This window comes from Bombus huntii, chromosome 16 (assembly GCF_024542735.1).
Source record: "Bombus huntii isolate Logan2020A chromosome 16, iyBomHunt1.1, whole genome shotgun sequence".
In the NCBI taxonomy this organism is placed as follows: domain Eukaryota; kingdom Metazoa; phylum Arthropoda; class Insecta; order Hymenoptera; family Apidae; genus Bombus; species Bombus huntii.
The window spans coordinates 6,539,589-6,565,986 of record NC_066253.1 but is presented as its reverse complement, the minus strand read 5'-3'; the positions used below and the strand labels follow the sequence as shown (position 1 = coordinate 6,565,986).

At 31.4% G+C, this 26,398-nt stretch overlaps 3 protein-coding genes and 2 long non-coding RNA genes across 15 annotated transcripts; 3 read left to right on the top strand and 2 right to left on the bottom strand.

The window, feature by feature from the left end:
• Positions 1 to 2,110: 2,110 nt before the first annotated feature.
• Positions 2,111 to 11,412, top strand: LOC126874370 (protein max). Of its 6 annotated transcripts, XM_050636318.1 has the most exons (6): positions 2,111 to 2,277; positions 2,333 to 2,392; positions 2,539 to 2,598; positions 9,573 to 9,632; positions 10,039 to 10,273; positions 10,532 to 11,412. In XM_050636318.1, the coding sequence occupies exons 1-6, from the start codon at positions 2,239 to 2,241 to the stop codon at positions 10,711 to 10,713; spliced, it is 636 nt and encodes a 211-aa protein (XP_050492275.1). In that variant the 5' UTR covers positions 2,111 to 2,238; the 3' UTR covers positions 10,714 to 11,412. The 6 variants fall into 6 exon arrangements, with proteins under 6 accessions (XP_050492275.1, XP_050492277.1, XP_050492276.1 ...); XM_050636320.1 differs by lacking the exon at positions 2,539 to 2,598; XM_050636319.1 differs by lacking the exon at positions 9,573 to 9,632.
• LOC126874380 (uncharacterized) lies at positions 2,212 to 2,580 on the bottom strand. Its single transcript, XR_007692781.1, has 2 exons — positions 2,515 to 2,580; positions 2,212 to 2,308 (listed from the first exon to the last, which is right to left on the bottom strand). It is a non-coding gene; the product is annotated as an uncharacterized LOC126874380 (long non-coding RNA).
• A 1,742-nt stretch (positions 11,413 to 13,154) lies between the features above and the next one.
• LOC126874382 (uncharacterized) lies at positions 13,155 to 14,950 on the bottom strand. Its single transcript, XR_007692783.1, has 2 exons — positions 14,646 to 14,950; positions 13,155 to 14,563 (listed from the first exon to the last, which is right to left on the bottom strand). It is a non-coding gene; the product is annotated as an uncharacterized LOC126874382 (long non-coding RNA).
• A 335-nt stretch (positions 14,951 to 15,285) lies between these two features.
• On the top strand, positions 15,286 to 21,916 carry LOC126874361 (mediator of RNA polymerase II transcription subunit 26). 2 transcript variants are annotated; one of them, XM_050636293.1, is made up of 4 exons: positions 15,286 to 15,547; positions 16,871 to 16,945; positions 17,112 to 17,390; positions 17,915 to 21,916. In XM_050636293.1, exons 1-4 carry the CDS (start codon positions 15,485 to 15,487, stop codon positions 19,118 to 19,120), a joined length of 1,623 nt encoding a protein of 540 aa, XP_050492250.1. In that variant the 5' UTR covers positions 15,286 to 15,484; the 3' UTR covers positions 19,121 to 21,916. The 2 variants fall into 2 exon arrangements, with proteins under 2 accessions (XP_050492250.1, XP_050492252.1); XM_050636295.1 differs by lacking the exon at positions 15,286 to 15,547 and adding an exon at positions 15,691 to 15,720.
• Positions 21,917 to 22,804: 888 nt separating this feature from the next.
• On the top strand, positions 22,805 to 26,229 carry LOC126874372 (ras-like protein 2). Of its 5 annotated transcripts, XM_050636329.1 has the most exons (6): positions 23,432 to 23,615; positions 24,364 to 24,503; positions 24,909 to 24,996; positions 25,109 to 25,136; positions 25,287 to 25,498; positions 25,586 to 26,229. In XM_050636329.1, the coding sequence occupies exons 3-6, from the start codon at positions 24,928 to 24,930 to the stop codon at positions 25,778 to 25,780; spliced, it is 504 nt and encodes a 167-aa protein (XP_050492286.1). In that variant the 5' UTR covers positions 23,432 to 23,615; positions 24,364 to 24,503; positions 24,909 to 24,927; the 3' UTR covers positions 25,781 to 26,229. The 5 variants fall into 5 exon arrangements, with proteins under 5 accessions (XP_050492284.1, XP_050492283.1, XP_050492286.1 ...); XM_050636327.1 differs by lacking the exons at positions 23,432 to 23,615; positions 24,364 to 24,503 and adding an exon at positions 22,805 to 23,395; XM_050636328.1 differs by lacking the exons at positions 23,432 to 23,615; positions 24,364 to 24,503 and adding an exon at positions 24,589 to 24,729.
• The last annotated feature ends 169 nt before the right edge of the window (positions 26,230 to 26,398 follow it).

Below are 26,398 nucleotides of genomic sequence, written 5' to 3'. Positions count from 1 at the left end.
GTAGGGTTGAAAGTTACGACCTGTAACTCGAGGTCTTTCGTAATCCTGTTCAGTGGCTCCTCCAATCGGAAATGAAGCTTGTTCGATTGGGGACAGTTAGATATTGCAGGACTGTATGCTCGATCCTTGGCTGAACAACCGCGACATCATCGGTTCGATGGCTTCGACAGTGGCACCTGTAAGTTTCGAACGGACAGATAGTAATCGATGGAAAGTCGATAATAAACCTGCCGCTGAAACTTAATGCTATACCGTGCATGGAAGTGCATCGCGCAGATTCGTTGCTTCTTCTTACCTTCCTAGCTTTAAGAGCAGTTTACTTAAATCACGTCAGAGTGATAAGATAATTTTCCGATATTCTAAAAGATATTAATATCAAGGAAGTAGCATTAAAGGAGCGTTCAATCGATCGTCGATATTTAAGATTCTTAACACTGTCGTACATAAAAGACTCTCTAGACGATCGATCCTATGCTCTATCGGTACAATGTTGGGAACCTTCACTATCGACGATAATATCGACGATCGTATCGATCGTCTAAACGCTCCTTTATCCATATACCGATCGGAATATTCCTTTGCAAGACACGAAATTACGAATAAAACGTCAGTAGTTTCATTTTCTTTCTTTCGTTGCGAGTTAGACAAATGTACCTACCTTTGATACTGACTGCTGCCTGTAGGGTTGCGTATTATTGAGTATACGGCGTTTGTAAAGATTCATGCGAACGTTGCGTAAGAGATAGGCGTTGCGTGGTGTATGCTTCCTTTTAGCTTGGTGAATGGTGTAGACTTTCCTTTAAGTTTGTAAAGTTTCATGCATGCGTTGTGCAGAAAATAGATGTCGCATGGTGTATACTTTCTTTTAAGTTTGTAGACTTGTGTAAGCGCTACGTGGGAGATAAATGTTTCCCAACTTATGGGAATCTATTCTCGTGGGCGCATATCCTCTGGCATTGTTGATTGATACCAGAGGTTTACTTTAGATCTGACCAATCGAGCACTTAGGGCGTTTCTGAGCCTCCGGTCCGCATGGTAAAGGTTTATAACTTGGGTGGTAGAAAATTCGGACTTTCTCAAAAGAGGCAGAGGTGCTGTCCGATTCAGAAACGGACGGCCACTCCAAGTCCCAAACGATGATATAATTACTATGATTCCTCCTTTTCCAACGTAACAGGCAAATAAAGTGAATCATGCAGAGCATTACCAATTTCTTGAAAACTATGCTAAATATTGATTTACTTTATGTCCAAATGAAACAAACAAAATTAATCATATTAGATACAATAAATTTTAGAGGATAAATTTCCTTTAAAATCTTATTTTTAATTAAAATGACAGATTACTTTGTTATTTCGGTAGCTACTTAATAACATTTTTTTTTATTTTATTCTGTATAAAAATAAAATATTATCGCAACCTGTAGGTTATCAAATAACCTAAAATAATACAGATTTTCAAACGGCCGCCATTTTGTGAAAAAATATTTTTTTGACTTTTCCAAAGTTCATGCTATAGCCGCATCTATACTAATTAAGAATCCGTTCGGCTTTATTGCTTCAGATGACCAGAAGGGTTGAAATCATGCACGCCAGGACACCCTTTTTTTTGGACCCCCCACTTTGCCAGTTCATAACTTTGTGAATTTTGAGTCTTTTTCAGTTAATTTTTTACGTAATCTTAAAGTGTCAATAAACAAATGATAAAAAAATGGATAGTAAAAATATTTTTTGTTTCGTTTGTACAGAGCTTCAAAAACCGCCCGAAATTCAAGCCTCTAGACTAGAATACTCCCTTAAGGAGAGCTATATAATTATTCCATACTTCTATCAGGTACACGTCCCTCCCGTGACCGTGGCTACGTTCAGTGACCGTTATGTCACTTCAAGTCCAAGCCCATTGTCATGAATCTCGGGGACCCATACTCGGATTAGAACATAAACAACTATTCCTCAGTTTTATTATTTAAGTGCAGCTATAATAATATATATATAAGGGCAGTTCCACTTGGACTGCGGGTCAGTTCAAGTTCTACTTGTACGTTGAACCATACGTATTGACCGCGGATTCGTTGAAAATAAACTCCCTAGACAAGTTCCTAAGAACTAGTGACTTCGTAGTTGTCAAATCCTACGTGCGTTTTGTGATATATGTACTGTATGTACACTGTATATTTCTTACAAGCTTGATAGAGTATCTTTTGTTTACCTGTTTCTTAAACCTACCAAAGAACTTATAATGAGTGACGACGATCGAGACATCGACATTGAAAGCGATGTAAGTCCTCAAAACTGTCCTTTCAATAGACCTTGTTAAAGAGATCATTTTTTAGGAAGGTGACGATTCCGATTCCAGGCAGAGGCATTCAAACAATGCGCAATATTATTCTCAAGTAAGTTCATTATCCACTCTTATTTTCCTTCTTTTTTTCTAATTCTATTTATTTATTCAACATCTTTTATTTAATTAACGATCAATTAAAAACTTAACCTTAAAACTGTTCTTTCAATGGACCTTGTTAAAGAGATCGTTTTTTAGGAAGGTGACGATTCCGATTCTAGGCAGAGGCATTCAAACAATACCCAATATTATTCTCAAGTAAGTTCATTATCCACTTTTATTTTCCTTCTATTCTTTTTAATTTCATTCATTTGTTCAACATCTTTTATTTAATTAACGATATAAACAAGTTTTATTTTCAAAATATAAAATGTAAATATTGTTGAGGTTAAATGGACATTTTCCGTGTGATTTAACTAATTTATTCTTGTAAATAATTTATCATTGAATATCTTATAAAATGAAGATACTCGACTAATATGTGTATTAATCTATAGATTTAATTTTATAATTAAGATTAAGATATACACACACATGTTTATTTTTAATAATAAAGTTAAGATTGATATTGATTATAAGGCAAGAATTTAGATGTAAGATTTTTGTACAACTTATAAATAATGTAGTTTGATTTGATATAAAAAAACATTGTATATATTGATAGGCAGAAAAACGGGCACATCATAATGCGCTGGAACGGAAACGTCGGGATCACATTAAGGATAGTTTCTCCTACCTTAGAGACTGTGTACCTACGTTACAAGGAGAAAAGGTTGCAAGTAGGACACAAATACTCAGGAAAGCTGTTGAGTATATACAGTTAATGCGACGCAAGAATTCCACCCATGAACAGGATATTGATGACTTGACCCGCCAGAATAAACTCTTGCAATCTCAAAGTAAATATTAATCAGAAAATTAATTAGATTTTATTCTAACACTTTTTGGAAATTTAAAATACAGTTTAACACTAGGTTTACGGGCGTTTCTTATATACCTATCTCTTCGAGTACACGTCAAATCAACGGATAAACGAAAATACGCATTTTCTTTAAAAAATCGATTTATTCAAATTAGGTTTGAATTGAATAATATTAGGCTTCACGTTTAAATAAGTTATTAATAAGTAAAAAGTCCTTTTTTTTAAATTATCACGGAAATGATAACAATAATATTAACAGTATAGGGTAATCATATTTATTAAGCACATTTTTTACAAATATACTGTATTTTTGTTTATGCATTTTCCGCATACGATCTTCTTGCAGTATATACAACAATTGTTGCTTTTATTTCCTTTCCAGTAGCCCACTTGGCAACTTTTTCGCACTTTTTTTTCACGTTGTAAATGACAGAAATGAAGCGTCTGACCTTTGGCAAAATATGGAATCCTTTCTGAATATTTTCGATCCAGTGCACTCTTTACATAATATCCACGCGTTTATCGCTGCCAAATCTAAAATATTTTCTATATTTTCTAATACTTTCATCCTCGGAGTCAGAACTAGAAAAAATATGCATCCTTTTCTTGTTACGATACACTTCCAAGAAGTTCTCATCTTCACTATCCAAAGATCCTTTTATCTCTCCACTTTCAGTGTATTCAGAACTTTCTGTCAGCATCACTTTGGCCTAATTCATACTGATCTTCTTCAGAGGTATCCTTAGAACAATCTTCATTGATGTTGACAATTTTATTCAATATCTTATTATATCTCCTGGATTTACTCATGATTGTTAGAAAAGGGGGATTGGTCAAAAAAAGAAAATACTGTGCCCAAATTCAATTATCCTATTGTAAATACTTGCAATAAGCGGAGACAATACTGGGAAATGTCTACAATAACTGAAACTTTTGCACACTGACTTTGAAAAACGGATTGTTTATGAAATCAGCTAGCCCGTTAATTTGACGGATTTCGTAGAGATAGGTATACTACATATAGATTTCAAAAATTAGAAAGCGTAGGAAATAATAATTGTGCGTATAAATTCTTTAGATCAAATGATTAATCAAAAAGATAAATTGGAAATTTCCAAATGTCCTACACATCAGTGATAGTACTATAGGATAGTACCGACGTTTCATTTGTTAATCTTTTCACTTTTTGCATTGGTTACAGTCAGGATCTGTAAGAGGAGCCGTCGACACTAACACCAACTGCAGTTGGAATCGAGAAATTTTATACGCATACATATGTACAGAAATACAATAAAATATTTGTACCTTTATACAATTGTAATATTTCTTTATTAAACTTGCATATTTCCGAAATATATTTTCTTTGTAATTATACAATTGATTTTTTACATATTTCTGTTGCGAACATAATAAAAGACACATTTGATATATTTTTCTAAATACATTCATTAATAAAGTAGATACGAAAGTAGTATTATTTAATGAGAAATTAATAAAATTATAATAATCCATAATTTTGCCAATAATATAAATGAATAAATAAAATAAAAAATATATTTGTTGCGAATTTTCAACTATGTGGCGATCAGTCAGGTTGCAACCCCGGGTTTTCCTTCTCACCGTGGTTTTTATGGGATGGGAATCTATTCAAATCTTGTACTTGTGTACTCTCGTGGGCGCATATCCTCTGGCATTGTTGATTGATACCAGAGGTTTACTTTAGATCTGACCAATCGAGCACTTAGGGCGTTTTTGAGCCTCCGGTCCGCATGGTAAAGGTTTATAACTTGGGTGGTAGAAAATTCGGACTCTCCCAAAAGAAGCAGAGGTGCTGTCCGATTCAGAAACGGACGGCCACTCCAAGTCCCAAACGATGATATAATTACTATGATTCCTCCTTTTCCAACGTAACAGGCAAATAAAGTGAATCATGCAGAGCATTACCAATTTCTTGAAAACTATGCCAAATATTGATTTACTTTATGTCCAAATGAAACAAACAAAATTAATCATATTAGATACAATAAATTTTAGAGGATAAATTTCCTTTAAAATCTTATTTTTAATTAAAATGACAGATTACTTTGTTATTTCGGTAGCTACTTAATAACATTTTTTTTTTTATTTTATTCTGTATAAAAATAAAATATTATCGCAACCTGTAGGTTATCAAATAACCTAAAATAATAAAGATACAATAAACTTTAAATATTTTATTACTTCCTAAATTGAGAGCTAAACATAATATTAATGAGATAATCAATCTTAAAATAATTTAACTTTTCTAAGTAAAGAATTAAAAATTCGTGAGCTGTTAATAATAATTTTATGGTTTTTGTACATATTTCACATGTTATTATACATTGTCAATACATTCAACTTATACAATTAAACTGTACAACATTATAGTAAATATTGAATTTAGAACATAAGATATGTGAAAGATACAAAAAGTGTAGTTTTATTTAAATTAAATTTTGATACTAGTGACATAATTTCCCCCTGTACCAGCCTATATATATAAATAAATATATATATGTCGGAGATGAAAGGACACCGGAGCCTTCTCTCTGGAACTTCGGGAAAATCCGTAAAATTGTAATTAAAGTTTACAGTCGTAATTAAACAATCTGCCGTCATCCTGCCCAATTGTACTTGTTTGCGATTTGTGATAATAAACTTGGGCTCAAGGCGACCATCAGTCGCCGAACGTAGCCGCGGTCAACAGGACGGGCGCTTCGCCTAACAAAGGTGTGGAGTTATAGTATGACCCTCATTAAAAGAAATACCAATAGAGGTACTTGACAGTAAAACATTGCAACGGTTCCTTCGGACAATGAATACCCGATGTTGAGGCACGTACACAGCACAAGTCCAGTCAGCCCGAGGAACCGCTATAAAACCTGGGTTTTTCCGGCGATTAAGATTTTCCAAACGGACAGACAGTCTTTGTCCCAAAGTGACCAATTGACAGCGACGTCAATTTCCCTTACTTTCGGAACGAAGGCTATACCCGATGAATCCGATGATCTCGTGTCCTTAGACACATCCCATCATAGTTTTCCTCTGTGGCATCATTGGGACGAAAATCCATTCTTTCCTGAGATCCCACCGACGAAGGGAGTGTCACGCAATTTTTTGGGTTGGTTGGTGAAAATAAAATATAGTTGAGTCGTAACACAACTATTAACTTTGTTTTAATCAACCTTTATTATGAATTCAGCAATCACAATGTAACACGCACTGAATTAACATAAATCACAATTCACTCCAACCACGTTATGTCAGACTTAGTTACAACGATACATTAAGTACGCGACTTATAAGAGTAGAGACCGACATAGATATGTTGACTATTCTAAGGATACAGAATAAGTGAAAGTCTTACTGACGATACTGTGTCTGAGGAAAGCTAGGGGTGGGGGTATCTAAGGACACGGGACGAAATTTACGACAGGAAATACTCGCTTGGTCCGAAGGACCTTAACTATAAAAATGCCAAGGCCCCTGATAGGCACTTAAGACTATTGAGGGATATGCGCCAGGGATATGCAGGCATCTGGGTGCCATCCTGTCCGTGGTGTATGGCCTGGTCTCTGATATGAATTGACGTTACAGGAGCAGCGCCTGACGATCAGTGAGTTTGAATTAGAGCAAGTATATCTTTCATCCCGTTGACCGTGGATTCGTCATCGAACCTAAGACCAACGTCACTAACATCGCAAGTGCCCAACCACCGCTGTTGATTGTCGAATCGGTAGTGTCCATACTCGTAGCATCAGGCCGTATCTTCGTTATCACACAACGATGGCCAACCTCAAGGGAGGTCTATCAAACGCCCACAACCCTGTTTCTGACTCTTTTCCGACATATATGTCGGAGACGAAAGAACACCGGAGCCTCTGGAATTTTGGATAATCCCGCAACATTGTAATCTAGAGTCTACGATAGCTGTAATTAAGCAATTGTCGTCATTCAATCCGATTGTATTTATTCGGGATTTATGATAATGAGCTTGGGCTCGAGGTGACAACCAGTTGCCTGTAACGTCAATTCTACACATCCTTGACGCGTACCCTCAATGGTCTTAAGTACCCACCAGGGGTCTTGGAATTTTCATAGTTGAGGTCCTTCGGACCAAGCGAGTATATCTTGTCTTAGATTTCCTTTTATGTTTATTATTTACCACGTGTTAGCATAGAAAGTTGGTTTTCTTCACATCTGGTATGTTCCGTTAGCAACTTTCTCGCGAGGGCGGCTAAAACCCTTCCTGGTCCACCAACTGTCTTATTATCCAATCGGAGACGGTGTCTACTGCCCTCACTTCCTTAACCAAAATTATCATCAACAAATCCGATAGTCCCGTGTCCTTAGACACACCCCTCCCTAGCTTTCCTCAGACACAGTATTGTCAGTAAAACTTCACTTATTCTGTATCCTTGGAATAGTCAACATATCTTTACCGGTCTTTGCCCTCATAACAGTCGCGTACTTAACGTATCATTGTAACTAAGTTTTACGTAACGTGGTTGGAGTGAATTGTGATTTATGTTAATTCAGTGTGTATTCCGTTGTGATTGTTGAATCCGTAATAAAGTTTAACAAAAACAAAATTAATAGTTGTGTCACGACTCAGCTATTTTATTTCATCAACCAACCCTTAAGTTTACGTGACACGCCGAACATAGCCGCAGTCAAGGGATTAACGGTTTGTCTAACAAAGGTATGGAGCATAGCTCTCCTTAAAAAGAAATAGTTGTAGCGGTACTCGAGAGTAAACATTCCAACGGTTTCTGTCCCGTGGCTCGCCACACGCAGACCCTATTCTTCGAGCAAGATGATTGCCAGATGTCTATGCGTCTCCGCAGTACATGTTCAGCTAGCCTGAGGGCCCGTCATAAATCTTAAGATTTAGTTGACTAAAGTCCTTCAAACAAACAGTCTTTGTCCCAGCTACGGAAAAATAGGAGAGACCTATTTTTCAACGAACGGCGTCTCCCATTGGCAACTTTCCCTCGAGGGCGGCTAGCATCTTTTTCTAACCACCGATATGGAGATTGACCAATTAGCAGCAACGCCAAATTCCCTCACCTTCTGAACGAAGGCTATCCTCGACGAATCCGATGATCTCGTGTCCTCAGACACACCCCATATAGTTTTCCTCTGTGGCATCATCGGGACGGGAAATTCATTTCTCTCTCGCGATCTCATCGACGAAAAGAGTAACCCCTTACGACCCGTGAATATTACGCGTCCGACTTAGATTTTGTGAGCACGTTCATCTATCATCCCGTCGACCGCGGATTCGTTATTGAACCTAAGATCGTTGCCATTAGTTTCTCCAGTATCTAATTACCACGGTTACTTGTCCAGTTCTATGATAATCGTATTTGCATTAGTCGAAGTCTTCTCTATTGCATAGCGACACGTGTAATCCAAACGAAGATTCGTTTCACGCCCCTAACCCTGATTCTAATGTAAACCCGACATATATATGTTGGAGTCAGGTTTGGCATTTTGGGGCGTTCTATGAACCTTTACTTACTTTACCGTCGCGGATGTGGCTAATATTTATCAGTACGAATGTGGGCACTACAAGAGGCTATGAGTAATGGCAATAGGATGTTCGAGATGATGGTGACAACGAAATCATTCCGTACCTCTGTCAGGTACGCGGCCCTCCCGTGACCGTGGCTACGTCTGGTGACCCGTTATGTCACCTTTAACCTGAACCCATCGTCGTAAAGCCAGGTTGGAACATTACAAGTTATTTTCCTTATTTTTATTGCTTAAACATAAAAATCTTGACTATGGTAGTGGGTGGTTTTTCCCAGCATTCCCGACGGAAAATCCCGCTGTCCTTCTATCTCCGACATATATGTACGTTTCAATAATCAGTGACAGTTCTTTGTTATTTTATTGCTTCTATTAAATATAAATTATTTCAACAGTTTATTAGTTATTTCTGCGATAAAATCTTCTATCTATTATCAGAGAGAAAATAATTCCTCTCTATTGTTATGAAATTGAGAAATAAACAAACACTGCGCCTTTTGAAAATAAAGACCCTAGACAAGTTCCTAAGAATTAGTGACTTTCGTGGTTGTCAAATCCTACGTGCGTTTTGTTATATATGTACTGTATGTACACTGTTTTTATATTTCTTACAAAGTTGATAAAGTATCTTTTGTTTACCTGTTTGCCTAGGAATTTATAATGAGTGACGATGATCGAGACATCGACATTGAGAGCGATGTAAGCCCTTAAAACTGTTCTTTCAATGGACCTTGTTAAAGAGATCGTTTTTTAGGAAGGTGACGATTCCGATTCTAGGCAGAGGCATTCAAACAATACCCAATATTATTCTCAAGTAAGTTCATTATCCACTTTTATTTTCCTTCTATTCTTTTTAATTTCATTCATTTGTTCAACATCTTTTATTTAATTAACGATATAAACAAGTTTTATTTTCAAAATATAAAATGTAAATATTGTTGAGGTTAAATGGACATTTTCCGTGTGATTTAACTAATTTATTCTTGTAAATAATTTATCATTGAATATCTTATAAAATGAAGATACTCGACTAATATGTGTATTAATCTATAGATTTAATTTTATAATTAAGATTAAGATATACACACACATGTTTATTTTTAATAATAATGTTAAGATTGATATTGATTATAAGGCAAGAATTTAGATGTAAGATTTTTGTACAACTTATAAATAATGTAGTTTGATTTGATATAAAAAAACATTGTATATATTGATAGGCAGAAAAACGGGCACATCATAATGCGCTGGAACGGAAACGTCGGGATCACATTAAGGATAGCTTCTCCAGTCTTAGAGACTCTGTACCTGCATTGCAAGGAGAAAAGGTTGCAAGTAGGGCACAAATACTGAAGAAAGCTGCTGAGTATATACAGTTTATGCGACGCAAGAATTCCTCTCATCAACAGGATATTGATGACTTGAAACGCCAGAATAGTCTCTTGGAGTCTCAAAGTAAATATTAATCAGAAAATTAATTAGATTTTATTCTAACACTCATTGAAAATTGAAAATATAGTTTAAATGGAAGATTATTACAATTATTCTCCATTAAGTATATTTTGTCATGATTGTAGTTTAGGTAAAAGTTTATATATGTTACTTTTATATTTTAAAAATATATTGAAATGTGTTTGCTACACTATAAAATATATATAATATTGTTCTGCAAAATTTGTCTGCGCCATAAATGTATTTTTGTACTATTTATAGTTAGGGCACTTGAGAAAGCAAAGATAACAGGCAATTTCGCTGCTGAAACTTGTGAAGTCACAAAGTCAGAAGGTGTACCAATGCCTGGATACAATGACACAGAGTCTGAATCATCAGATAGTGAAACTAGCAGGACAGTTCGCCAATCAAAAAAACTGAAAGTCGGAGGCCTCCACCATTGACCAATGGTTTGATCTAATTTTTGTTTTGACAAAAATTTATTTTTCCGTTACTATTAAACTCCATATATATATTTATTTACATAAAATGGAGACACTTAGTGAATGGAGTCTTTCAGTGGAATCTTGAATGTCTTAAAACCGGTGTAGAAAATATTGTACAAATTATAAGCAATGCTATTGCTTCATTCAAAGATTCATGAAATAATACATTACGGACACTTTGGAGTAAATTCTTAAAATTTGTTAAAAAATTGGAATTATTTTATTTATGAAAATAGTTGTTTAATATAAAGGAAATAATGTATTGTGAGATGTTTTGATTTATACTTCTAAATTCTTATACTGATAAACTAATTGAATTTAATTAAGGTTGTGCTATTAGTAACCACTTTATCAATACAAATTCAAGCAATACATTTCTCTAAATATATAACCTCTTTCTAAAAGAGAGTTTCAAATGTTTCCTTTGTTTTCTTATCATTTTTAATTTATTTATTCAAGATTACTTATCATAATTATTGTATTGTTGATTTATCGAAGAATCTGAAAATACTAGATATATGCTCAATTGTAAAATTTATGAAATTTTTGGAATTATTTTTTCGTTTGGAGAAGAATTTAATAATTATATGGATAAAATTTTTATTACTAGAGGAAAATATATTGAAGTATATAGAAATAAATATATTAGAAAATGTATTATAATAAGAATTACTCAATATTAATCACTTTTTAACCTTTTACATATATGTCTATATGATAGAAAGTAAGTATTGATAATGGTATATGTTTATTTTAATTAGAGTATTTTTTTAAGAAAAATGTTTCTTCCTTTTGAACTTTATAGAAGTCTTTGTAAATAGATGGAAAGTATTATATCAAATCAATTAGTTATAGAGTAATATTCTTTTAGAAGGAAATATTGTACTCTATAATATTAAGAAATACGAAATTTATTTTATAAATTATGAAGAATTTATTAAAATCGAATGTAAAATTATTAGATACTTATAATCACTAGAAATAAAGATCATTTGTGAAATACATTTTATTTATATGCATATTGTTCTAAAAGGTATATATGTATACAAAGTGACCAAACAAAATCCAATCATATAAATATCTGCTTTATTTATTATTATATGATAAAGCTTCTCAGGACAACAGAGGAAGTAGTTTCTTCTCATGATCATTTTTTACAAGATTTCAAGGTCATCGCCATTTCTTTTAAATAAGGTATAAGATAATAAAAAATATATTTATTTTGTGGTATCCTTATAGAGTGTGGTAAATCTTAATAGCTATACTATTGCCATCATTTAATCTCGAGATATTTACGCCTGATGTGTGCGTATGTAATAATTACTTATGTTTAATCGACAGGTGGCAAAATTAAAAAATCGAAATTTTATTGGTCCTTGGGCAGGAAGAATTTTTTAACATTTGATAGTTCAAAAGAAAGTTTTGAATGTAAGAAATTAATTAAGATTAGTTTTATCTAAGTAATAATTAGACGTGATTAGTGTAGTGTTCTATCTTGGACTTGGCGACAATATCTATATGAAAATTTTGCTTATTCTTAGTACCATTGATTTACCATAAGATGGCGCCACCATGTACAAAATAAGGCACTACACTTATTGCATGTAATTAATTAATTCTGTAGAAAATCGGAATAATGACACAAGGATGATGTATAAATACGGAGATGATTTATGAGAGTTAAAACTTCAATCCCTGAATAGTTTAAGAATTTGCTCTGCAGATCAAGAAATTTCATTTTTCAATTTAAGCATGGTGGCGTCTTCATTCGGGAGTTAGTAGTACTAACAAGAAGTAAAATTTTGCATATATTCACACTTGGAAAACTGTCAAAATAGACGTAGTTAGACCAAATTTAGGACATTGTATGAATTATCATTTATGAATATATTAAACCTATAACATTACCAACATCAAATTAGAGTAACTAGAAACAACAATCATAAATATTGAAATGATTTAAAAATATGTACATTTATTAGCAAATATACAGATAAGATATAAGTTTAATCACTTAATTGAAATATGTTTATTTAATCACGTAAGTTTTCTCTTGTAAAATTGAATCTTTACATCACTATGTCCTTCAATTTGTACTATAATATTAAAAGTAATTATAAGTGTATTGCATTTAAAACATAAGCTATCCTGATAGTTCTTTAAAGTATATATATATATATATGTATATAATATATAGTATATATATATATTTATATGTCCATACAAAGGAATTTAATTTTATGATGTACATGATATATTACAGAAATAGTTTCTTTTTCAAGTATTGTCAATGTTTAACGAGAATATTTATAAAGATATTCTACAAAATGTAATAATTATAACAATTGAATTATTAATCTAGGAGACAGACATGAATCATTAAAAATAAAAATTTGCAATGCATTATATCATATTCTTTAATTATACAATAATTATAGTTACAAATATACAAAATAAATTACTACATATGCTGACATAGTTTTCGAAATAATTTTAACATAAATATCCAAGAAGCCACATAAACATATGTTCTACTTAACCTTGTTTCAAAACTCCGACCATCTTTGTTATATCTTTCTAAACATATTAGGCAAATATAATTGATTTTCTACAATTATTTACGAACAATATACATAAATAAATAATGAAAACGTGATATTTTATATTATAAAAAAATTTATTTTATGAGTAATCATCTTTTACTGTAACAAAGTATAATATGTAACACTAATGTTACGTATTATATTAAAGATCTCAAATTACCTATAAAATATTATGAAATAATTCGTTTAGAATTTTCAAGAAATACATACTTGTAGGATATAAAAATTTATCTGTAATTAATACTTTCGTGTATATTGTTACAACAAATTACTGAAGTAGCAAAATTACATTTTTGTGTTTTCAACTTTTGCACACTTATTCAGACTATATCATTAAGTGTAACTTTTGCAAATTATTTTGATAAAATATATTTACCATACAATAAGTATGCACTTGATCGAGATAATGCATGCGCGAACTTATTCAGATGTATCACATATTCAACAGCTCAACTTCTTTATACTCAACATAACACAAAATATGTATTTCTCTTACAGTTCCAAAATTTAATTTTAGACAAAAAATGAAAATATAATTTTAAGCACGTAGGAGAGAAAATACGCGAATAATTTGAAACTTTAGACAGATAAGATCACAAAATATTTTTCGACTATTCCGTCAAAAACTTAGCATTAAGCATTTTACATATTTGTACTTGTTAAACAATTTTTTTCGTAAATTTAAATGTGATGAAGGTGTGCTGTTCATCTAAAGATAAGAATAATATTCGACTGTTCTGAATAGTTTGATACTTATAGGTTATGGGTACCACATTCGAGAAACTGTTAATTATCAATCACATATACCACTCCAATAAAGAATAATAGTATGGAATGACAATGAAATGAACGATTCTTGATCTCTGATAGTAGAAAGTTGCTGTTAATCTGCACAAAATTTCTCCTATTAAGCACACATTACACAGACCGTGATAATTAATACAAAAAATAATGAGCATAATGAACGATACAATTAATAAACTACCATTTAAATAATCAACATTTTTAACATTATTATCATTTTAAATGTTCGTATATTTTTACACAACTAAGCAAAAATACTAATATAACTGTATATATGTATATATATACACATATTTTTATGTAAATTCATTGTATGTTGCAAAAATGAACTAGATAGTTACTTCACGTTTTTTATATTGGTACTATAAGCGCAGCATTCGTGTAGGTAACTTCGGAGCGTTCTACAATGTTACAAATTTGATTATTAAAAGCAAACGCAATTTTTATTATTGAAATTGTATATGTTTTAGGTGTGAAAATTACATTTTATTCATAGTAATCAGCCAATAATGAACTATTTTCAACAATTATATCCTAAATTTGATAAAATATTTGCTGAAACATAAAATATAGTAACTATATAATTTAAAATTTTCCTCTAAATCTGGTAATAAGTCAAAGTTACTAGACATAATAAGTTAGAATGAAACATACAAGTGCCTATTTATACGATCAAATTTTGACGGAAAAATTGAGCAATTCAAAATCGAAGACAAACTAATAAGAAGGGAATTAACCCTACTGCATTTTTCAGGACACTTTTAACCCAATTGAATTTTTCTAACTTTTAAAGTATCTCAAATTTGAATATAGTAAAAATATGAGAAAAATTATTATTGGTTTGTATGGATTTCTGGTTTCAATTTTATGTCAAACGTTTTTTTAGAATATTAAAATTCTTTTTATTCGCTGAAATAAAATCATGATTGAAATACAAGAATTAAACGATCGCAACAGGGTTAAACGCGAGTGGACGAGAGCAGCAGTTTGAAGTTAGCTGTGTAAAGTTGGCAACCGATTGGAGCGCTATCGGTACAGTAGTGGGGATAGAAGGGAGGTGTGGTAACGGTTAGGAGTCTCGTCCAACCACGAGAGGAGCTAGTAGCGTTCGTCTGACAGTATGAGGCGGCGTGGGGCTAGGGACGATGCATGGGCTGCGACTAGGAGGCACTTGGGAGGTAGGGAGGGCATGCGAGCAGAGCACAGTTCAGTAGTCGCCATTGCAAGTCCCCCCGTGCTCTCGTATTCGTGACACTCGGACGCGTGGAGACGATTTTGCGCTAACCTAATCTCCCCGCGAGGGCCCTAAGTGTGCCCCCCCGATGCAGAGATATTGCACCGAGCTCACCGATAGATTGTTGAAATCACTTGATAAGGAATACAATGTAAGTAGCGGAATGAATCCGCGATGCGCCGTCCGTCCGTTCACGCAAACGGCTATCGGGCCACTCTCGATCCCCCGTGCGCCGTGTGCCTGTACCAGTAGCGTGCGCGAGAGTCACTGAGAGTGTAGTGTGGTGGCGGTTCCGCGTGTGAGTGAGTAATGCGTTTCTTCTGTGTACGTTCGATTCCAGTCAGCCAATTTTCCTTTTGCACGAGTGTATACATCCAACGTAAAACGCGTTTTTCGGCTACCTGGAGCATAACCTTAACGTTCCTCCAGCGAATTGTCCAAAGTCGAGAGGAACTTACAAAGAAATCACCGTTCCCTTCCTTTCTAGCTGTCTCCCGCTGTTTAGACTCTAGTTACACTCGATTGCAGTACTTTCGCAAATTATCATTTTTTACCGTATTTTTATCTTTTTTAGAATTTTATGTAGAGAATGAAGATTGAAGAATAATTGGGAGAATCTCGCGGTTCGGGTTCGATAGCCGTTTTCGAACAATTTTTACGATAAACGTTAACATTACCATAAGTCTACTTTCATTTCGCTATAGATTAAGGAAATGTATATAGACACGTGTTGATTATTTGTATTTTACGTTCGTTCATGTTTTATATCACGTATTAAATGTATCAATGATCAAATCGTACTATTATTTGCATTTGTAGTTACAGTAGTTTGAGCTTTATATCAAAGTATGGTTCGATTTTACTATTGTAAGATCGAATTTATCAGGCAATGAAATATCTTTTGTTACGTGTTGCTAGGAATGTAATTATCAAATTATTATTAACAATGTAGTAATTGATTAAAAACACAGATGTAAATTTATCAGAATTTTAAAACTTTCTGTATATTAATAAAGCATTAAAATATTTTAAGTATTAAATTTATTATCTTTTAATTAATTTGCATTCTTTCAAATAATAATAAAATTTTTAAAACAATGCAAAAGTATTTTCTTTTTAAGTAAAGTTAATATAGGTTGACCACCTATTTTTATTTTCAATAATAAATGATTTAATCGTTGTGTGCATTAAATATTTAATAAGACAAGCACAATGAAATGTCATTAATTATTTATATGTTATTTATTAATAATGTTATATGTAATTTATTAATAATTTATATAAATATCTATTTCCCCAAATATTTAGGAAATTGGAATAGCATATATATTGAAAGGTATTTTCAAATATACAAAATATAATTATTTTATTAATTCTAGTAATTTAATATAAGTGGTACATTTGTATAGAAATATAATACATTTAATTTACAAAATCAATACTTCATAATGGCACAATTATCAAATTTTATTAGGTCATCGACATGGGAGCTGTTGTGGATGTCATTACGGCCCTGGAAAAGACGACGATCACTAAAGAAGTGCTTGAGGTAAAAATGCTGCAAATATATTATGTTAAACAAGTTTTATATTAGAATGACAGAAATTGCATCTAATGATAATTTGATGAAATTGCATCATGTTCATTTGGTCTTATTTCTATCAGTTTTCTGGTTAATTACATAAGTATAAAAATGATCTGTTGAATTATTTCAGAGTACAAGACTTGGAAAATACATTAATGAACTTAGACGAAAAACAAACAATGATGCCTTGGCAAAGCGTGCAAAGGATTTGGTACGAAGATGGCGTGATATGGTTTTACCTTCTGCTCATTCTACTCCACAGCCTACACCAGCAGACACAGCACCACCTGCTCTTAATGGAGCAAAACCACATAGCCCTGCACTAAGATGTTTTAAACCACAAAGTCCGGCATTAAGAAGTATAATGCGGTCTCAAAGTCCATTGTTAAGGGAAACGCTTGCACTCAGAGTAAGTCATTCAAATATTCATTTTTTTATTTACATAATATACATTAAATTTAAAACATATACATATGTATTGTGTAACTATAATATCTCTCTAAATTGAATATATTCTGTTATTGATGTTCTTCGTTTTAATGTGATTAAATTTCCAATGAATTAAAGAAAAAGTTTTATATAAATATAGATTCAGAAATGCTTTGTTACAAATTCATAAGCAAAATAAGCAATAAGTAGGTAATATATCTAAACTGTTTCTTGAAATCGAGGAGAACATATTGAAGGATAAATAACAGTTAAAAAAGACTAACAGAGTAAAAGAACAATTGATCATTGAAAGTAACATGATTGACAAGAAATTTATAATTTGTTAAGTTCAAAAGTATTAAAAGTATTTATATTTGTTATTTTTATCAGATCAAATTTTAATTTGTTTATTCACTATTATATTAACTTTTAATCTACTTGTATGTAACATTTTCTTTTATTTCCATAGAACATAATAGAACTAATATATTGTTCCAATTGCAGGTGCTTAGTCCAGTTCTATCTGTGAATTGCGATCATTTACATTCTCCTAATGCGTCATCAAATAAGCAGTCAATTACAGTAACCAGCAACCACAGAACAAGTTCTGATGTGCCACCGACGCTTGGTTCTTCGAGCCAACATCATTCGATGGAAGCAGTGCCACGAACTCACAGTTCAAACAAACGTCTTCGAAAAGATGATCCCAAGGACCAACATAATTTTCAACCTCATGATTCAGTCTCAATCACCGAAAGTGAAACCTTTGTTAAAAAACAACGTCTAAATGGCGAAAATGTGTGTGGTAATTCAAATATGCAAGTGCCTAGCCCCACATTTAGAGAAAGAATCTCTGATCATTTTACGGAGTCTTCCACTAAACCTGATGAATCAGGGCCAAAGAAACGTGGTAGAAAGAAAGGCAGTAAATCTACGAAGAAGCAACCGGTTTTAGAAGATTGTGTAAAGGAAAAACTAGCTAGTATCTCAAGGAATCCTAAATTAAAGACAACACAAGAATTGCTGGCTGATCTACGGGCACGCGGCACCAATTCTAGCATTAATTCAAGTGCTCTACCTAGTCAAAGTGTAGAATCATCCGGCATGGAAGATATTCTGAGGAGTAGCAATGAACAAGTATCAAAGTTCCTTCGTGGTCCTCAGAATAATTTGTCCCATAGAAATACAGTTTCTGAAGCCTCACCAGAAAGTCGGTTAAAGCCCACAGAAAACTGTCTCGATGTACCATCTAAGTGTGAAGAATCAGGTGTAGTGTACAAAGAAAAATCAGTTATAAATGTTCAAAATAATCAACTAGAACAATATCAAGATTTAACGGTTGAAGAAATATTGGCCAAGTTACCACCAATAGATCCGAGTTCAATAGATTGGAGTGAGTGTGAAACTAAATCAACAGAAGATCAAAATAGTACTGAGTATCCACCTAGACAAATTACTGCAGAGGATATAGAAAGGTTACATACACAATGTGTTGAAGGACTGAATGGAAACTTCCAACCAAAATTATCGTTTTTAACTTCGACTTGTAATGAAAAACCAGAGGTAAAGGAGGATGTGTCAGAAATCAGTAGTGCGAACAATGTGTATAGCCAACCTGATGAAGAATTTCGAGAATGGCATCAGATGCTAGCAAGGTCCAGTTCTAATGGCCAGGTTTTCCACATATTGCCTTATGTTATAATTGATTAGTAATTTTATTATCTTATTCTATTATTATCCTGAAATTTGTGAAAAATCCCTATAAATATTAAAGAGATTGATCAGTCATCAATCTATTAAACCAATTTCTATTGCAATTTATGATTGCCTTTATTTCTATAAATGCTCTTTATACTACCACCTTTATCATCATTATCGTTCCCTAATTATTCAAATTAAAACTGATACTTTGAATGTGTGAACCAATCACGCTAGAAATATGTAACTGGCAATCATTTTTCGCGTGAATATCATTCTCGATGATATTCGTTATCGTCACAAACCTTAGTTTTACTTTATTCGTAAAAATCATTTACTATTATAATCAGCATTATTAGTGTCGTCCTCTTCATCATCGTTATCATCTTCACCATCGACGTCATCAACAATACAAGAGTATCTTTATTATTATTGTTATTGTTGTTACTATTACTACTACTATTATTATCATCATTCTCGTCAATATTATTCATTATTGACTTATCAAAGCAAGTTTTATACAGAACAAGGCATAAAGAAGATATTTAGGAAATGAAAAAACAATGTTTGGAGCTTCTAATGTAATATTTAGCTCCAATGTCTGTGACAATGTATTTGAGTCCAAAAGGTACTCTTTGAATGCTTGTCTTTCATTGTGTATATTATATCATTATTCTCATTAACATTGACATTATTGCTTAAATTATCACTGTATTAAGAAAATGCTAGCAAAAATCAGAATCGGATTATAAAAGTGATTTGAAATCTGCAAATTACTTTTTTCAAATTTATTATAATTAAATTTTTTATAAGAACGATAATGTTTCATTTTCTTAAAGAATGGATTTTCTTTGACAAAAGATTTATATAGCATTGTAATATGATTGATCACTTTTCAGAAATTGTACAAACCATTTTATTCACTTGCTAAGAAAAGAGAGGCACACAGATTGAATCAAATAGTGCATTTTGGCCTATGCATAAAGGAAAAAAGAATTATTTTCGAATATTTAAAAAGAATATATGAAAAATTATGGGTAGTTACATTTCATTTGCTGTAACATACCCTTTGGTTCATTCTATTATTTTTACGATATGTTTGAAGAATGATGTTACACAAAAAGTATAAGGAATGATTATGGCAAAATGTATACCCGTACCACGCAAAAAGATAACGCTATAATATTTCAAATGCTTTTTGACACAATATTCTGTTTATAAATTTAAAGTATTTATTGAAATGTACAGATGTCACTTAAATATAATATGAAAAATAATTTTTTGCGCGTGGTAAAAAGTAGTCGAACCGAATATAACGAGGCCTTAATTAAAGTTTAAAAGTAAAAAAAAAATATTTGTCTAATAAAGTATTATGTTGCATATACTTCTAGCAAAGGTAATACAATCCGAGTAAGTTTTAAATTTTTCTATCTCAATTTTATTTCATATGTTATTAGTACAATATAGTAAAATGAAAGTAAAAGTCTAAATGAAAAGAAAAAGGAAATTCTTGTTTTTAGAACAATTGCAGCAAAAATCCACACATACATAATTATATTGCTGGAAGGAAAATATTTTACGTGCAATGTTCAAATGTTCCAGTGTAATGCAACAAATATTTCAAAGCTATGTAATTTTTTTAAACAAAAAGAAAGATTGAAATTATTTGAAAGATGTAAATACGTCGTTCGAAATCATGAAAACACTGGAACCAAAATATACTAATATTTTCTGTAATAACCAAATAATACTATGTGTTATGTAAAAAAGAAAATAGAAAAAAAGAAAAAAACAGGAGAAAGATTGTACATATTATGCCACTATATCATGTATAATGAAAGCTTTGTGAAACATTATGAATTAGAAAAAGAAAATGTCTGATTTTATATGTGTTCATTTTTTGATGATAACAGTTACCTTTTTATTTTGCTTTCGCTTATGATCGATTGTTTTTTAAATGTTTGAATATTTTGAATGTTTGAAGTGAACATCAATTATCGACAAAAGAATGAGAGATCACTCGCTGAAATAGTTTTTCTTTTGAATTAAGCATCACAATAATAACAGTTCAATATAGTGAAATATTTCCAAAACGATGTATATATAATATAAATTTTTATAGTTTCTCGTGTTACATTTATATTAATTACAATGCCTTGTTTTACAAGTATATGATAAGTATTTTATTTATACCGACATTTGTGTATACCTTTGTATTTAAGATTAAAGACACAAGTTAATATAATTAAATACTATAATACACATAGTAGTTTCAAGATTGTTTAAGCGATTGTTTATGATAATTTCGATCTATATATGTATATCATTTCATTTATTATAATTCATTTCTGGATATAATTTATTTTACTTTTAATTATATTAATTTTCTACTTTAGTTAGTTACACTCCCATCAAATTTGAGAATAATGTTCGCTCTTATTATTTAGTACAATTTCATTTTATCGAACAATGTATAGATATCGTTCACTATGAAGATCCATGAGATTATTGGATAAATTTTAAACAAACTCTGGTTCCCATCGATCTAAATACATGCTGTGCTATCGTTAAGATTGCAGAGTATATGATGCGCTTATTACGTAATATACACCGATAGCAGCTTTATTTCAGAGTAACGAAATATTAAATTCAGTGAATGAAAGATATATCCGTCGAATAAAAGTTTATGATAACAATAACCTATGATAAACAGAATTGTATATTTCTATTAAGATTTTAAGATATGCCTTTTTGATCACGGTATTTTTATTTAAATATGTTAGTAACCATGGCATGTGTCTTTTTTTTTATAGAAGAAAGAGATCAGTATAATTTTATATGAAAAGCGCTTATCTTCGAAATGAAATCCCGTGCCTTTTTTTACCACTGCAATTCTATCATAATACAGAATCTGTTGAAAAAAGTGATATACTATGAAATAATGATTAAATAAAGTGAAACAACCCCTTAATAAAATAATATCGGTCAATGTGATTTGAGGATGAAATATTTTATTTTATTCGGTTCCGTATGATTGAATCATTGTTAAATAATAACAGAGCTTAAATATCTATACTTGAAGTCAAACAGCAATGCTATTTAAGAGAGTTCAGTAATAAACCAGATGTAAAAAATATCGATATTAATGATTTATTCCTGTTTAATCAAACTTTTGATATAGGTCTATATTGGATTGATTGGCAATTGGGTTAACAATAACAATTTAATATTAATGCTTTTACAATATAATATTATATCTTTTAGTATGTCTTTTATGTTACAATTATTAAAAAATATTATATATTATTTTGATATTATACATTTATTATTGTACTATTGAATAATTTTGATTTATGTTTTTTGTTTATTATAACTTTTTAGTCGATTATGAATTACTTTTTTTCGAACATATGAAAATAAGTATCAAGACGTGCAACAGAAAGAATGTTTATGGATGAAGGAGGAATTAAATTGAACAACGGTGGCGTAATTTTTTTTTATTAATTCAAAATCTTCTAAATTATGATTCATATAAAATAATTAGTAAAATTTTTAAATAGAAGATGTTAAATATTTTGTTGTAATAATAATAAATTACATCAAGAGAACAAATTAAATTTCTTTACAGATAAAGATTTTTTCTTATATCTCGAGCTAAGCAATTGAAAAAAAGTCGATTGTTCCTAGAAACAATGTAGCACAGTGAGATTATCATGCATTCGATATCGCGTAAAAACCGAGTGATTTTGAAATCGTTTACTTTACAACATCAGGTAGGCATAAGCGCATAAGAGGGCGGTATTGTAATAGCGACTGCGCAATCAATCGAAATAGCACGATATGGTATAACGTATGCATGTGTAAGTACAAATACACAAGGTGGGGGATACTTTTTTTAGTGTCTCTCTCGTTTCATTCGTTAGCTCGAGTTTTTAGTAAATTCGCGTTTGTAGGAGCGACTTATGATGTTTAGTCACGTTTAAGTTCTCGACTCTACACTACTAGTAAGGAAATGTCCAGGATCTGCTATACTGGGCTCTTCTCGTACTAAGAAGAACGCAGCAGTACGTGCTTGCATGTGAATGCGCCTCGATTTTGTATTTTTCTACGTTTCGCCGTGCTGTTTTCAATATGTGTCCAGTATTCCTCTGAAATTTCCACAACTCGTCAATCATATGAAAAATGTCGAAGCTCGGTGACAAACAGAGCTATGCGCAGACATACAAGCTCGTCGTCGTTGGCGCGGGTGGCGTCGGAAAATCTGCGATCACGATACAATTCATTCAAGTGAGTACTTTTTATGGCCAATAGGTGTAGCAAATACGTACGTGGGTGTACGTATAGACGTATATGTATCCGTGTGTATCGTTTGTGCTTGTGTACTCTATCATACATACAGTGGCTCACGAAAGTAACGGATCACTCCTAGAAACTTTGCATGTATATGTTATACAAAATATTTTGAAATCTCAACACTGCACAAGACGCGATTATCGTGCTTATATTGGTAAAATTTGAAATGAATTTGAAAATGTATATAAAAGTTACATCCCAATACTTATTGGGAGTATATACTTCGTAAATATTGTCAAAGTAGTAATTACTCAATTCAAAATCAGTTACTCAATACATTAATAAGTTATAATATTTAGTGAGACAAGTTTTAGCACTAATTGTATGTATAAGACTACATCCATGCTGTATTCTAATTTTTCACCAACGATAAGTGTATACTTGCAATAAATGCTTTAGAACTTCTATATACATTTTCGGATTGGTTTCAAATGTGACTATTATAATCACAATAGTCTCATTACAGTTCTAATGCACATAATATATTCATAAAATAAATTTTCAAACATTTTCGATACTTTCGTACATGTATGTATAAATGGTATATATGACGTATATACAGGGTGTCGCAGTAGTCATCGACAAAATGGCGATTCTATGTGAAAAAATAAGTCGAAAATATACAATAAAAGTTTTCCATATGACATTTCGTTTTCGAGAAAAGAGAGTTTGAAAGTTTGCCAATTATACTTAAACTTGACTAATACCGGACTGGACAAAAGCAAATAATTGACAGGAGGTTATTTTACGTATGAAAATAAGTCGAAAATAAAATTTTAGAATAAAATTTTTTCATAGGACACTGCGTTTCCGGAAAAATGAAATTCGGAAATTTCTATGTACCATAATTACCGTAACACCCTGTATTTATGACATTTATTTGTGTACATTGTGCATATTAGATTTGTCAATCGGATTCGTTTTCATGCGTCCTACGTCCTACGTCATTCGCGATCAATTCAAATAAAGGAATAATGAAGCGAATAATGAATTATAATAAATTATATTGGAAATATTTCATAAATAATGTTGATATGTCAAGGTAAACAATTGGACTGTTATATTTCGCTTATGAATATTTTCGTAATTACGCTTGCACTGGATACTAAAAAAAGGAACAAGCCTACTTTTATCATCGATTATGTCATATATAACTGGGGATAAGATTGTTGATATAGCCACGTAATATTATAATACTCGCATAATATATTATTTTTATATACATATATAGTAATACGCAACAGAGATTGTTTTGCACGTACTTTAAAGTAATAATTTAAGATATTATATACTTAAATTTGTATAAATTATAATTTTTTAAGTTATATTCTTTATAGTCACAATGAATTATTTTATACGACAGATTTACTTGCACGATAATTTTTTAGTATTATTTATAATGAGGTTTTGATTATTATTTTGTACTGATTTCACTAATATTTTTCAGAGCTATTTTGTAACCGATTATGATCCAACAATCGAAGATTCTTATACCAAACAGTGCGTTATCGACGATATACCTGCGAAACTCGATAGTGAGTAAACTGATAACAGTGAGACGCTATATATTAATTATCGTTTCATATTTATTTGTATAATACAATTGTAATATCTTCTATAACTTATTTTATATTAATTTTCATGCAGTTCCATAATGAATCATGGGTTTGTTATTGTAAGAGTATAATTCCTTATTTATTCAATTTTAGAATGAATATTTTATGAAAAAGTTAGAATGGTCAGTTTATAAACATTAAAAACAATACTACATATATATTGTAGAATGTTTTGAATAATAAAACTAGTAATATTTATGTAATTTTAGTATTAGATACAGCAGGTCAAGAAGAGTTTAGTGCAATGCGAGAACAGTATATGAGAAGTGGCGAAGGCTTTCTACTTGTATTTTCGATAACTGAGCTTTCATCTTTTGATGAAATATTAAAATTCCATAGGCAGATACTTAGAGTAAAGGATAGAGAAGAATTTCCTATGCTTATGGTTGGCAACAAAGCTGATTTGGATTATCATAGAGTTGTAAGTAAATAAAATATAAAGAATTTAATATAAAGAACATTATATTAATATATTAATATGTTAATATTCACTGTTTTACATGCATAGGTTCAAGTTGAAGAGGCACAAAATAGAGCTCGTCGATTGAAAATTCCATATATTGAATGTAGTGCAAAATTAAGAATGAATGTTGACCAAGCCTTTCACGAATTAGTAAGAATTGTCAGAAAGTTTCAGTTATCTGAAAGACCACCACTTGAATTGAACTATAAAAAAAACAAAAAGAAATGTTGTATGTTGTAATGCCTAATGTGTTCTTAATCAACTTATTTTTGTACTAATAAAATGGTACAAAAGGGTTGAATCAAAATCGAAATTGGAATCAATCAAATCACAAGGATTATTATCTATAATTAAGTTGAAATAGGAATTTGAAATCTGAAACAAGGGATTGTTGAAGTGCTTTTGAAAATAACACTTAGATTACTTTAACTTGAAATTTATACACTCAACTTGAATCAAAGAGTGCTTTAAGCAAATATAATATTTTTGAGTATGCTACAAATACTTTGTACTCACTTCTAAAACGAATTAATACAATGGTATTTATGAAATGTGTAGTGTAATAACAAAGTTCACAAATCGTGTAATTTTAATTGTATAAGAAATAAAAATAACTTGACGTATTTTATTAGAAGTATATTAGTAGCAATGTAAGTTTTATATTAAATATATTAATATATTTAATACTATCATGGATCACATATATCCCTATATATTGAATTTATATGACGGTTTTCAAAACAAATTATAATATTATTTAAAATATTTATTTGTAAATATGCATGTATATATTTATTATATATATTAATTATCAATTAATATAGTGCAGTAAGATCCTAACAAAGAGTGAGACCAATA